Source organism: Mauremys mutica, chromosome 2 (genome assembly GCF_020497125.1).
Source record: "Mauremys mutica isolate MM-2020 ecotype Southern chromosome 2, ASM2049712v1, whole genome shotgun sequence".
NCBI lineage: Eukaryota > Metazoa > Chordata > Testudines > Geoemydidae > Mauremys > Mauremys mutica.
The window spans coordinates 257,646,580-257,661,840 of NC_059073.1; the positions used below are offsets into that span (position 1 = coordinate 257,646,580).

The window sequence follows — 15,261 nt, forward strand, 5'->3', positions numbered from 1 at the left end:
GGCAGCCGCACAGCCAGAGAGAAGCGGCGGTTTCCCCTTCAAAGGGCCGCTTCTCTCTGGCCGGCTGCGTGGCCTCCCAGTGCTCCCCCTGAGTCCTCCGCCTGCGTTCCCTGTGCTCCCGCCATCTGCACTGCCCGCCTGCATATGATTTCAGTGCAGCCCTGGGTCCCCCTGTTGTTGGGGCGCCTTTGCCAGGGCACCCTGTGTTCACTTGTAAATCTGCCCCTGCACCGCGCTGCCCAGCCCCGGAGCCAGCCAGGATGACGCACTGCCAGCACAGCAAGCTGAGGCTGCGGGGGAGGAAGGACAGCCGGGGAGGGGCCGGGGCCAGCTGGGAGCTCAGGGGCTGGGCAGGATGGCCCCGCAGGCCAGATGTGGCTCGCGGTCCGTAATTTTCCCACCTCTGCCCTATCCACACCCCCGCCCTCTGACCACCACCCCAAACTCCTCTGCCCTCTATCCAACGTCCCCTGCCCCCTTACCACACTGCCTGGAGCACCGCTGGCTGGCGGCGCTACAGCCACGCAGCCGCCGCCACCGTGCAGCACAGAGACTGGGTCAGGCCGGGCTCTGCAGCTCGCTGCCCCAGGAGCTCGCAGCCCCGCCGCCCAGAGCATTGCGCCAGCGGCGGAGCGAGCGAGCTGAGGCTGCGGGGGATGGGGGATAGCAAGGGAGGGGCCAAGGGTGAGCCTCCTGGGTCAGGAGCTCGGGGGCCGGGCAGGACAGTCCCGCGGGCCGGATGTGGCCCGCGGGCCGTAGTTTGCCCACCCCTGCACTAACCTGTCACGCAGGGCATCATTTAACATCTCTTTAAATTCACAGTGTTCTGCTAGCTTTTTTAAAATTGCTACAAATTGTACAACTGTTTCATCTTCCTTTTGGTCTCTTTTGTGGAACCTATATCTTTCAGCAATTACCAGTGGTTTTGGGGAAAAATGGGACCCCAGGATTTCCACAATGTCACTGTAAGATTTAGTCTCAGGCTTAACAGGGTGTAGTAAGCTGCGTAGCAGAAAGTAGGTTTTAGCCCCTACAACACTTAAGAATATTGGCACCTTCTTCGCTTCTGTAATGTCATTTGCAATAACAAAAAGCTCAAAACGCTCAGTATACACATGTCATTGCTCTATATTCTCATCAAAAGGTTCCAGTGGCCTGGTCAGAGTAGCCATGATTTTTAGTTTCACTTTCACAGTCAGTGCAAACAAGCAGTTTCTTTTGTTTGTTTGTTCTTTACCTGGACTTCTACTTCCTTCTGTTACTGGAGCAGCACTGGAATCCCATCCATCGTCGCTACTTGTTATATCCTTGGGGGCAGCTGGTTTAGGAAGAAATCACTTGAGGCCAGACAGCAGACAGCTAATAAAACTACCATTTTATTTACAGACACAGAGCTCACCCAACCGGCCGAAGCTGGCTGGGCTATCCCCTAATAATCTAACTCAGTTGCCATAGGAACAAAAACCATGACAACCAAATACGCAACAGCCACAATAAAAAATCTCAGTGTAAATTATTCCTTCCATGTTGGGGCTGGTCAAGAGCTTAAATACACAACACATGCATTTTGTATTAGCATGTCCCAACAAAAATCCCAGCTCCTGATAGCAAAGTAACACTTGGTAATATTCACAGAACAAAATATACTAACATGGAATACAATTCCTGGTGTTCTGAAGGCAACAGGCTGTCATGTTAAGATTTAAGGAGAAAACAAATAATGCAGAACAAGTATTAGTAGGTGGTGAAAATATTGTAATATCCATTGTCTTCATTTGTATCTGTGACCAACATGTCTGCCAGCTCTTGTCGTCTCCTTGGTCTTTCAGATTCTCCTCTTAGGGCTGCTTGCTATAGTCTGTTGGCAACACAACGTGTCTGGTAGTTGTGCCCCTGGACCAAGACTGAGAGGGGAGTGCAGGTTCCAGAAACTCTTTAACCTCCAGCACCTCTCTCTGCATATTATGGAGTCCTTGTCCACAAGCAGACATCTGCCTGAAATTATCCAGACAACAATAATCTCAATAAAAACAAGACCGATTAAAAGAGAAAATGGAATTTAAACAAATTTAACAGTTTGCTTAACACATCTAGCTTTGCTCTTCTCATAAGCTAACCTCCCCAGATTTTTCACCAGCATAGCCATTAGGTGTTGCTTTATACATCTTCAGAGAAGACAGATAACCAATTAAAAAATACTCCAACCTCAAACACTTTAGTCCAATGCCAGAGCAAAATGATTATTATATTAATCATTTTTATTGTCATAGTACCAAGGGGCCAACTAGGTTGGGTCTCTATTTTGTTAGGTATGATACAAACATATAGTAACATTCCACTTGATTTAGGATACAGTATATCCATGTCACTGAAATAACTTTTTCACTTGAGAATGTTTAAAATCTAACATCTCTTGAAAGTACTGAGGTGTAACACCCACACCCTGATAATCCAACCTGAGCAGATCATCTGAAAAAAATATTACATACAGAGAGAGAAACTGAGAGCATTTCACTGATAGTCATTGCAATTTGCAAAACCTCCCTTTTCACGGTGTTCCAGACAGAAATTACATAGGTTTGAGGTACAAATTGAATAAGTCTCATTCTGAATAAGTGATCATTTGCAGGTCTGTAAGAGTGGCATATTGTATCCAGGGCCGGCTCCAGGCCCCAGCACGCCAAGTGCGTGCTTAGGGCGGCATGCCGCGTGGGGCGCTCTGCCGGTTGCCGGGAGGGCGGCAGGCAGCTCTGGTGGACCTCCCGCAGGCGTGCCTGCGGAGGGTCCGCTGGTCCCACGGCTTCTGTGGAGCATCCGCAGGCACGCCTGCGGGAGGTCCACCAGAGCCGCGGGACCAGTGGACCCTCCACAGGCACGTCTGCGGGAGGTCCACCAGAGCCGCGGGACTGGCGACCGGCAGAGCGCCCCCCGCGGCGTGCCACTGTGCTTGGGACGGCGAAATGACTAGAGCCGCCCCTGATTGTATCCAGTAGACAATTTCATCTTATGAATGAGTGAACTAAGTGTGTGTGCAATTTTAGGTAAAAATAAATGCACTTCAACTGGGAAATAGCCTTTGATGTCATGCCCCCAGTCCATGTGAGCCTGATTCTTGAAATAATGAAGTAGTGAGCAAATATCTTTGTGTTCATTTGCACTTTCTCAAAAGGTTTATTATTTACCATAATATGAACAAAATTTCCAGATCAATTGCCAGAAACAGTTTTGTGTTCAAAAATCACACCAAAATAGATCTTTATTTAGATGTTCCATCAGCCAAACTCCTCAGAGCCAATGAGTGGCATCATCTGATACTTTAGTAATGAATTCACCTTAGTATATTCTAATGGTTAAAACTGTAACACAGCTCTCTAGTCTCACCCCGGTTATCCTATTACAGGAAAAAGCAGCATTCATCAGTAGCTCTTTGGGGCAGGCTCTGTTTCTTAATATGTATTTGTACATCACTCTAGCACAATGGGGCCCCAATTTTATTTGGGTCCTCTAGGCACTATGATCATAACAACAGTAATAATTAGCAGGGAGGAGTTAAACCAGAGTTGTCATGAGGCTGCAGAAGGGTTTGGGATTTCCAGAGAAGGGGACTGGTTGGGCTTGCTTGTCCCTAGGGTATCTGGGAAGGTTTGGCAAGTAAGTGTGTGTGTGTGTGTGTGTGTGTTTTGTCTGAGATGGGGTAGAAAAGGTGTATGTTACTATTCACTGGTCTTCTCCATGGGTCTTGCCTCCCCCTCCAGAATATTAATTCTTCCTTTCAATATTTCTTCCATGCCTCCTCCTCCACCCTCTATTATCATCATGTTCTTTGCAGAACCCCAGCTCCACCTTCCTTAAACATGATCTTCTAGGTCAGCTGTATAACACCTATGCTTCACCTTGGCATGATGCCTCACACTTGAATTGTTGGACAATCTGGTGCACAATGGAGTTTGGAATACTCCAAATCCCAGAACATATGAAACTGGAATTTGGACGGCCCTAAATTCAATCACAAACTAGCAAGAGTATGCAAGTTCAAATGTGAGGCCTCATGGCAGGGGCCAGCACAAGGCAGATGGGACCCAAGCTCACCTTTAAGGTAGGGAGAATGGCGCTTTGAGAAATAGGTATTACTGCATGGTGGTGTACTGTTGACTGCAGAAATGATGCAAGACATCACTGGAGAAACTGTCCACCATGGACAGTGAAGTCCTCCTTCCAGGGAAAATCTTATTGTTGTGTTCCTAAAAGCCTGTCTTTATTAGACCATATTAATCTACTTGTAATTACCCTAGAAGTTTCTCCAAACTCACAGGGAACCTATCAATTTGATTTTGCAACTTGTTAGCCAATTAGGTACCAAAGGTTTAGAAGAGCCCATTAAGGGCTGGGACACGCTACTATTGTGATTCTGAATATGCTTGTAGCTGATTGTGTTTAAACAAGAAAGAGTATTCTGTGTACTCCTTTGTTTGAAAAATTCTGAATTTTATCCTCCAGAGGAAAATTACTCTGACCTTCCTCGCTGCTGCCACCAGAACAAAAATAGTTTGTCTTATCTGAGCAATTGAGCTATTGTAAATGTTTGAAAATGGGATTTTAAGAGAGCTTGCTTGATCAGAAAGTTTTTGTTGCTTAAAACAAATGTACTTGGAAGGTTATATAATTACATATTGTGTGTTACTCTTATTTTGTGAATATGTTTATGTAAAATTTAGCTACTGATTGGTGCAAAGTCATTTCCATGTCGTTTAGGAGTTGACACCGCTGTGAAGCTCACAGCAACCTTGTCATGTGCCAAAGTCAAAAGTGAATTCTATTTCTATAATAGTCCTTTTGACTTTTGACTGAATTTTTTTACAGCAATCAATATTAAGAAGTCAAGTGAAGGAAAGTGACAACAGTACACAGTGAGTGACATCTGAGGGCTTGTATTCCCTACCAGGGTAAGTTGACCTAAGTTACGCTACTCCAGCTGCATGAATAATGTAGCTGGAGTCGACGTAGCTTAGGTCAACTTACCCTGGTATCTTGACTGCGCTGCATTGATAAGAGACGTTCTCTAGTCAACTTACCTTACTCTTCTTGGGGAGCTGGAGTACTGGACTGGAGAGTGCTCTGCCGTCAATTTAGCGGGTCTTCACTAGACCCGCTAAATCGACACCCGCTGCATTGATTGCAGCAGCGTTGATCAACCTGGTAATGAAGACAAGCCTAGAGAGATAGCAGCCTGAGTTCTCCATCACACTAACTAGCCCTTTACATCACTCTTTAAAGAAGCCCTAAGTGAGGGTAACTATAACTGACCTCCATTTTAAGGCCCATTCACACTGCTAGAGCAATGCTATTCTGGACAAACGAGACTACTGTGGCATATCAGATGCCATTGTGTGATAGCTCTGGCAATGCTGGCTTTTTTGTTGTGGCCACTGTATTTTAGAGGGAATGTTTGTATGGAAGTGAAGTGTTTGGAATAAGGCTGTATACAACAATAAGGCTGACCCTATACAACCATTATGAAAACGAGAGATGTTTGTCATTAGGTTATACTAGGATGAAATATTACTAATATATCAATACCAATATACTCTCTTCCAGTAAAGAGAGTAAGAGTGATTTGCCAAGGGAGAAAGCCACTCTAAAGGAAAAAAGAGTACGTGCATTCAAAAGAAATCAGACCTATTTAAAACCAGGCAATGGGTCATGTTACTTATATTCTACAGAGCTGTTAATGTACAGTGCTACATCTCTGGTTTAGTGGTAAAGATTTACTGGTAAGTCTTTTAGTGAATTATGTTCATGTAAGGTGCTGCTTGTCTCTAGCCCATGAAGGACCCACTGCCACACCCAGAGTTTTTTTTCCAGGCACTTTTATGTTCCAAACACAGGCAAAAACCACACAAACACAGTACCTCAGCCCTCCCAGAGGACTTTCCTCTTTGTCCCTCTCAGTCCCTCCTGATTCAGGACCTATGCCAGGACTTCTTCCAGGCTATTTTAACTGAGCACCACTTCCCAGGGCTTTCTCCTGGAGGTCTTTTCTCCCAACGGTTTCCTACTGCCTCCTCTCACAGGGGATGCTGGCAGCCCCTCACAGGGCTCTCCCTGCTCCCCAACTAACACCCTGGCTCTTTATAACCCCCAGTTCTGCCCCCTCCTTTTAATTGGCCAAACTGAGAGCACCTGTTCTGGCACAAGGGAGTTGGACATACTTCATTTAAAGGGGCCAGTCACCTTGTGACAGTCCAATAACCTTCAAGTTTTCCTGCTTACATGAATAACAATGTACAGGTAACATAACTGGGAGCTATTGTTAATTCTAGAACTAGCAAAACCCTTTCAAAAGAACAATGACTTTCATAGGTAGAAATCACTATCTCAAACCTTTTTTAGAACACAGTGGTTCTTTTAGAGATGAATTTGCATTCAGATCTGATCATCCCCAATGTGTTCAGGTCCACCTCTACTAATTTCTTTCATTTGCAACAGAGCTAGGGCCAAGGAGGTAGGTGAATAGCAAAAGAGGCTTTAGGAGGGTTTAGGGAATAAATTTGTAAAATAATTCTGTGTTAATAATATGTGCATGCGTTATCAGACCCTTGGCCTATATGTACATATATATTTGGATCTGATAAGATACATTATTGCGCTCACTATTTAACTAACTACCTGTCAACTTATCTATCCTGGCTTATGCTCTTAAGTATGAGTAGTATTCAAAGAACATTTTTATTTATTTTAAGGTAATGGACAGCATTTTTTGTATGTCAACTCATCTGCCCAGCAGGAAGGAAATAGAGCAAGGATAATTACAACAAAACTCTTCCCAGCAAGCCTCGGAGTGTGTAGAGTCCGGTTCTGGTTCTGGCTGTATGATTCCAGGCAAACAGGAACTTTAAAGGTAAGAGAAAAAGTACTACTATTTAAATATCTAATATTAATATTTGTGTTTCTTGTGTTTTGAATGGTTTAAATCTCAAACGCTATATTAGCTTTGTTTAATCTCTGCTTGGTTGATGGTTCCTTACCCAACCTTTCTGTATTGACAAGATCAATACTGACAACTCTGCTTTAGTCCCGATTTCACTGGAAATCCCATTAGTACATATGTGAGTCTCATCTAGTCATTGCAACCAATCTTACTGAACAGCAACACTTTTCTGCTTTGCATGCTTCTATCCTCAATATAAAATAAGTGTTATTTCCGGTTTATATAACACAATAATCCTGAAATGTGCTATACACAGTTAAAAAGAAAAACATTGTTTTAAAAATATGAATTTTAATGCTCATGAAGGGTAATAGATTAAAAGCTCTGGTCGTAAACTATTTACTCATAGAATAGATACAAGATGGAGAGTGATAGTGCAAGCTTCCATGAAAATGCCCAACAGTGTTTTTCAAGCCTATCTACTACTTCTACCTCTAACGGTAATGGGGTGGGTCTTTTTGTCCTCTCTCCTGAGCCTGCTGATAAAAATGCTAGTTGTGATGTGTCTATAAACTGGCTTATGACCATCAGCTCATTTCACATAACAAATAACGTATCAGATAGTAATGTGTTTACTGACCCAAGCCAGATTCATGTGTGTGTGTTTATGTCAGTCTGGAAATGTGAAAATAGAGATTATGTCAATCATACTACACGTGACACAAAACAAAATTCAATACAGATTAATTCAGCTAAAAGAAAAAAGAACAAGGGATGTTATTAAAATGGATACCCAAGAAGAGTAAGGGCTGGTCTACACTACGGGGGAAAATCGATATAAGATACGCAACTTCAGCTACGTGAATAACGTAGCTGAAGTTGAAGTATCTTATATCGAATTACCTACCATCCTCATGGCGCGGGATTGATGTCCGCGGCTCCCCATGTCGACTCCGCTAACGCCGTTCGGGTTGGTGGAGTTCCGGAGTCAACAGGAGCGCGTTCGGGGATCGATATATCGTGTCTAGATGAGACGCGATATATCTATCCCCGAGAAATCGATTGCTACCTGCCGATATGGCGGGTAGTGAAGATGTACCCTTAGGCAATTCGACTGGAGAGCCTCTCCTGTTGATGCAGCACTAGTCAAGACACTGGGTTAAATCGACCTAAGCTATGTCGACTCCAGCTACCTCATTCACGTAGCTGGAGTACCAGATCGACTTACCCCCGTACTGAAGACAAGCCCTTAGAAGTAATTTGTATGTCTAAATATATGACCTATGAGTCTGGTAGCAGATGGCCACATAAAACCTGCATTTCTGTGATCATTTATTAAACTACATTAGTTAAACTTTTAGGCCACAAGTCCACAAAGGGATCCATAAACATGAACTCTTACTCCTGTACAGGAGTAAGGTTCTGTGCTTTATCTCCTTCAGGACTAGACCTTTCAGGTGGGAGCACATAACAGTAAAATTCATAACAGACAGAACTACTCCACCAGAAATTATACACATATTTTCTTTCTCTTGGAAAAAGTTGCACACTGAAGACAATGTATCTTTAGTTGTGTCCTTCCCTCGTGCTATCTAATAGGTGATCTGATTCAGCAGCAAGCAATTTTTTTTTAAGAGGCAAATCACTCAGGAAAAAAAATCAAACAATCACTGTGAACAGCTCAGTGAAAACCTCTGCTCAGTTTGCAGTGGAGGTAAAAAAAAGCAAGCCATGTTAGGATGTCTGCAAAATGAGATAGAATATTATAATGCTATTATGAAAGTTAATGGTACATCCACCACCTGAAATGTTCTGCTCAGTTCTGATGACTCTATCTCACAGGATATGGAATGGGATCCCCAGAGATGGGAGTTTAAAGTGACTCAAGTCATGGAGATACTCCAGAAGAAGACAGATTTAAAAGACCGGGACTGTGGTTTAGAGAGGAGATATGTTAGAGGCATACAAAATAGTGAATGGTAAAGAAAGGCACACTGGGTGATCCTGTTTACCCCTTTACAGTACAAGAAAATTCAATGGAAGTGAAAAGGGTAAATTGAAAACTGACACATTTTTACACAATGCATAGTTATGGAACTTATTGCCAAAAGATTTCATTTCACTGAGGAGAAGAACTTAGGTAGTATTAAAAATGATTAATTATATCTTTATAAAGATAATTGCATTAGATAGTGTAAAACATTTATAAGGGAGATGAGCCCTCACACTTCAGGGTATTAGCCAACTGCTATCTTCAACTACCAGAAGTTCAGTATATTACAGTCAGGGAAGCAAGGAAGTGGCCTAGGCCTTCAGATGGATTACAGGTACCTCAGACTAAGCAAGTTGTTCCATAATTTTCCAGTATGGGGTTTCTTTCATCTTCCTCTTAAGTATGTGGTAGTAGACATTGAGGGAGAAATAATTCTGGACTAGACAGACCACTGATCTAAGCTAGGATGGCAATTTCTCTGCTCACAGGAGTAGTTTTAGGTCAATTCAGTTAAATTACATTACTGTACAAATAAAAACAATGCATTTATTTGTAGATTTGGATAGCTATTCACCCACATTGATGCAGAGCGGGAGAGAGCTTGGAGGAACCAAAGTATTAAGCACAATCCCTCATAAAACAGATGGCTTCTCTTTTAAAGTTTTTTCTTCAGTCCTTTTTGCTCCATTTGAGTCTATCTGTATGGAGAGGAGTGAAGCAATTACAGTTTCACTATTGAACATTGTTCCTCTTCAGCTTTTCTTCCACACATTGTCATACCACGGAGAGTTAAAACTAAATTAATTCCCCATCTGACAATATAGTTCCAATATTTCAACTTTCTGGATTGTTCAGGCAGTTAATATTAACAGAGGTCGCTATGAACTAGGATGCAGTAAATTCACTAAAAATGACTAATGGGTTTGTATTACTATTATTATTTAAAAACATAAAAAGACATTGGATTACAACTTTTTAGAATTTATTTTCAATGTTATAGTGGGTGGTGGGCAATGTAATCAGTGAACTTTGCTTAATTAATTCATCTGTTTAGTTTGGCAAATCAGATGTTCCAGACTACATTACATTCAGGGAAGTAAGGAAGAGGCTAGGCCTTCAGAAGGGCAGAACTTGAATCTGATTTCCACTGTGAACCCCAAATATAATGTTATCTCAGTTCCTGTCATTCTTGTTCATTTTGTATACAGGCACATCTCGTATTAGTTTGTTAGTGGTCTCACTTCTTGCAGTCTAGCAGGAGACACTGCTTTAAATTATGTTGATTCAGCATGAGGAGGAAAGGTATACTACCAGTTACAGTAGAACAAAAGACACGGGTAGTCTGAAGACATGAACTTGCAAGAATGTGGTACAAAAAAAGACATCATCATTCTATATTAAAGTTAGTGGTCATCTTTCTCAATTAAAACTGGGTTGTGGCTCACAATAAAATGAACATGTGTGGTTGCCTTTCACAAGACTCAGGTACTCCTAGTTTCATGACTGGAGAATACAGTGTATATGGTGGGAATAATCAGAGATTATAAAACGAGTTCATAGTTACCTGAGAGCGCACTTCTTGCCATGCAACCTATAGATCTGCCAGGTTCTCAGATATACAGAAAATCATGTAATTAACCTTCCAGATGGAATACAGACTCTTCCATCATGACAACTATTAGTCAGGTAAGATCAATCAGGTAAAATAATATGTTATTTAAAAAAAATATTTAAAAGCCAGCAAGAAGGCATGGAAGAGCCTCGTGTGCTGCAGCAGCTGGTGATTAAAGAAAGAGTAGCAATTTATATTCCCTTGTCTTTCAAAAGTATGTGCCCCCTCCCAAAAATTTATAGTTGGTGAAAAAAGAATTAGCAAACCACTACCATGCAGCGCACACTTCAGAGAATTAGAACTGAGTCAAAATTGTAAAACAAAGAAATAGGATTTGCCAAAGAATTCAGTTCCCACACCAGAATACAAATGAAGCAGGTGCAAAGGCACCTTGCAGAAGAACTAAAAATCACAGAGCAGAGTCAAAGTGGCTGTTCTGTACTGGGTACTATCTGTGCTCCTCCATGTATGAGTCCATCTCAGCTCGTATGGAATGGAAGGAGTATTGCTCTGCCCCTCCTCCACTTCCCTCTTCTACAGAGGCTAATGACTCTGTCAACATTAGCCTTAAGCTGTGGTTGCGCTCTGTGTATCCCTGTGTAGGGGCCACATACAAACCTCGTCCTTGTGCTGTCTGTATAAACTGAGCATAAAGACTGAGACTGCATCTAGCTCTTGAACATCAAGACACATTTGGTTCTTATTGTGGTGGGAGACTCTGGCAAAGAATGCAGCATTGCAATCTGTCAGTTATCCTCTTCACTCGCTATGGGCATATTGGAGCCTGTGACGGGGCAGCCCTGCCCCACATAGCCCCAGCAGCGTAACACCAGTAGCTCTGGCAGCAGAAGTCCCGCCCCGCTCGTACTGGGCATGCTCCAAGTGCTCTGGGAGTATAAAAGGAGGGAACTCAGCTCAGTCTGGGTTGGCAGCTGCAGGGGAAGGACCTACCTGGGAAGCTCCTGTGGAGAACCAGCCACCACCCTTGAACTCCCTGGGATCTGAAGCTTCCCCTGGCCAGCACGAAGCCCGGCTGCGGGTGGATCCCAAGGAGGTGATGGACCCGGAGGCCCGCGAAGAACCTGGAGATTTGTAGGAGACCCCAACTCTCATCTTGGTAGGAAGCAACCCGGAAGGGGTGATGGACTGGTACCTTGCCTCCAGTAAGCCTCAGCGTGTTTCAGTAGGATGCTCCCGCTGAGTCTGTGGCAAGGTCCTATGGCGCTGTTAGGGGCAATTCTATAGACTTTGGCCACTAGGCCATGTTACTCCATAACCAGGGGCAATCCTAAGGACTCTGGCCACTAGGTCATGTTACCCCGTAACCAGGGGCAATTCTATGGACTCTGGCCACTAGGCTGTGTTACCCCATAACCAGGGGCAATTCTAGGGGCTCTGGCCACTAGACCGTGTTGCCCTGTGACGAGGGGCGTGAACCCTCACAGAGCCACTTACCCCAGAGAGAATAACACCTACATTGCAGGTAAAGAAATAGAGTTCTAATTGAGGTTTACATTTTTCTGAACCTCTTGGGTAATTGCTGAAATAAATCAGAATCAAAACTTTTCCATATATATATATGTTATAGCATTTTGTAGAGATATCAAGTGAGAATGGGACCCATTGTGGTGGGCATTATACAAATGCATCACAAGAGACAGTCCCTACCCTAAAGAGGTTACAGTCTACACACACAAAGGATTGGAGAAAGGAAGTATTATTACCACCATTTTACAGATGGGGACCTGAGGCAGCTGGATTAAATGACTTGTCCAAAGTCATACTGGAAACTGTGGCAGAGCAGGGAATTGAACAGAGATCTCCCAGATCCCATTCTAGTGCCTTACCAAGAATACTGTCCATCCTCAGAGAAATTCAGGTAATTCTACATCAAGAAACAGATCTGGCTCCCCATTGGGTTACTCCAGCTTTACATTAGTGTTGCTCTATTGATTTCAGTGGAATTCCACCAGTTTTAAGCTGGAGGAATGCAGTCATGAGCCACACATGAAATGTGTAGAATAAGAAACTTATTGTACATCAAAGCAGGATTTTTCTAATCTGAAGCTTTTACCAAAAAACCTCTCTGATATTTCTCCACTAAAATTTAAAATCCGGAGCTCAGGAAAAAGAGCCTGTGTTCTGAGTCCTAGAGTACATTACTTTTGTCCACACCAGAACTGAAAGCAGCAGAAGGCAGAAGATAAAATTCAGGGAGAGACTGGGATTCTAGATCCTGAGTTGGTAGAGGCTGGCTAGGCTACTTAGGTGAAGAATAGTAAAAGGCCAATATGGCTCCACCAGGAACCCCTTTTTGATTTTCAGGTAATTAAAGAAACCTACAAAAAGTGGAAACATGGACAAATTGCTAAGGAGCAATACAAAAGAATAGTACATGCATATAGGAACAAAATCAGAAAAGCTAACTCACAAAATGCGTTACACCTAGTAAGGTACATAAAAGGCAATAAGAAGAGATTATTTAAATACACTGGAAGCAAGAGTAAGATGAAAGAAAGTTTAGATCTTCTAGTTAGCAAGGAAGGAGAGCTAATAATTGATGACATCTAGATGTTTAATGCTATTTTGCTTGTCTTCACTGAAAAAGTTAATGGTGATCAGATACTCAACATAATTAATATTAACAACAAGGGGGGGAAGGAACACAAACCAAAATCGGGAAAGAACAAGTTAAAGAATATTTAGATAAGTTAGATATATTTAAGTTGGGAGGACTTGTTGAATTTCATCCTAGTACCAAAGAAACTAGCAGAAACAATCTCAGAACCATTAGCAATAATCTTTGAGAACTCTTGGAGGACGTGTGAGGTCCCAGAAGATTGGAGAAGGGCAGTGGAAAATGTGGTCTAGATGAACGTACTAAAAGGTGGGTGCACAACTGATTGAAAGACCAGCCTCAAAGGGTAATTATACGTGATTTGCTGAGAACAGGATTATAATTTAAAATGACCTTGACAAATTGGAGAATTGGTCTGAATTCAACAAGATAAAATTCAATAAAGACAAGTGGAAAGTACTTCTTATAGGAAGGAAAAATCAAATGCATAACTACAAAATTGGGAATAAACAATGTGATGCAGCTGTAAAAAAGGCTAACTTCATTTTGGGGTGTATTAACAGGAGAGTTGTATGTACACCAAGGGAAGTAATTGTCCTGTTAGACTCAGCACTGGTGAGGCCTCAGCTAGAGTATTATGTCCAATTCTGGACGCCAGATTTTAGGGAATATGTGGACAAATGGAAGAGAGTTCAGAAGAAAGCAACAAAAATGAAGAAAGGTTTAGCAAACATGACCTATAAGAAAAGGTTAAAAAATTGGCATGTTTAGTCTTGAGAAAAGAAGACTGAGGGGGGACCAGATTAGTCTTCAAATATGTTAAGGGCTGCTATAAAGAGGACTATGATCAATTTTTCTCCATGTCAGCCAAAGGTAGGACAAGATGTAATGGGCTTGAGCAAAGGAGATTTAGGTTACGAAAAGCATTCTAACTCGAAGGGTAGTTAAGCTCTGGAATATGCTTCCAAGGGAGGTTGTGGAATCCCCATCATTGAAAGTTTTTAAAAACAGGCTAGACCAACACCTGTCAGGGATGGTCTAGATTATACTTGTTCATGCCTCAGCACCAGGGGTTGGACTAGATGACCTCTGGAGGCCCCTTCCAGCCTTATATTTCTATGATTATATCAGCCAAGGCGCAGAATTTGCACTGTTGTTCTGAAAGTTAGTACATATCCTGCCTGTCAACAAACAGAAATTTAGGCAGAGGCACCTGGAAGAAGAAAGAGGTTACAAACAAAAAACATAAAGAAACTGAAAGTATAAAAGTCTCTGATCATTAAAAATTCCCTTCAGCCCTAGATGTAGAAATATGCTTAGTCTGACAATTAGAAAGTACAATCCTGGAAAAAAGATAAATGACTAAATCCCAGAAATGCTATGGGAAACAACCAACAAATTTTCTGCCTTCTGGTCATCCCTCGCTACCAAATGGGCCTTTTTTTTTCCCCCTTCAGAAGAATTCTTTGTCATAGGAGCCTTTTTATATTTAGTTTCCCTCATCTATTCATGAAGGGGTGTGTGTGTGTTTTTATATAATAAATAATACACACATGCACTTCAGTTATGTTTGGTGTCCCTTTTTTTCTAGTCAAATCAGTCCATTGCTAGAAATTAAATATATTCATTGACATGTACTTTGTCATGACAGTGGAGGTGGCATACTATCTAGTGAAACAATTGCTAAATCTATGAGTATGAAGTCTGTTCCTCAGGGAATAACACCACATCATTTTTCACCCTATTGATTATCATTTCTATTCTTAAATTGCCCTCAGAGGAAAGCTTTAAGACAAAGGGGAGGAACAACTCCTTTGTCTATGTAGAGGCTTCCAAGCAGGTGGGAGTTATTCCACTGGTTCTGCCCATTTCAATCTCATTTAGACAGTGAAGCATGCCCTTGACATGGATATTTACTTCCTTTCCTCAGCCAGTTTTTCACCGATCTAAAGATGACTGAAAGGTAGATACCCGCAGAGAGCTGCTGGAAGCAGAGACTGACTCTGTTTCACTAGATATCTACTTTGATAACATTTTGTCTCAATATTCTTATGCAGTAAAGCTCAAAGAAAGTATCTGGTTTAAGGTCCTGGTTGGTTTTTAACTCAATTATCCAACTGAATTGGTTGCGGGACATGAAGGTCAAATGA

General features: G+C 42.3%; 1 protein-coding gene across 1 annotated transcript in view; it reads left to right on the top strand.

The window, feature by feature from the left end:
• MALRD1 (MAM and LDL receptor class A domain containing 1) overlaps positions 1-15,261 on the top strand; it is a 420,915-nt gene that overhangs the window by 320,686 nt on the left and 84,968 nt on the right. Inside the window, exon 31 of the mRNA XM_045007156.1 lies at positions 6,741-6,898. Coding sequence (XP_044863091.1) covers positions 6,741-6,898 — 158 coding nt within the window. The remainder of the gene's footprint in view (positions 1-6,740; positions 6,899-15,261) is intronic.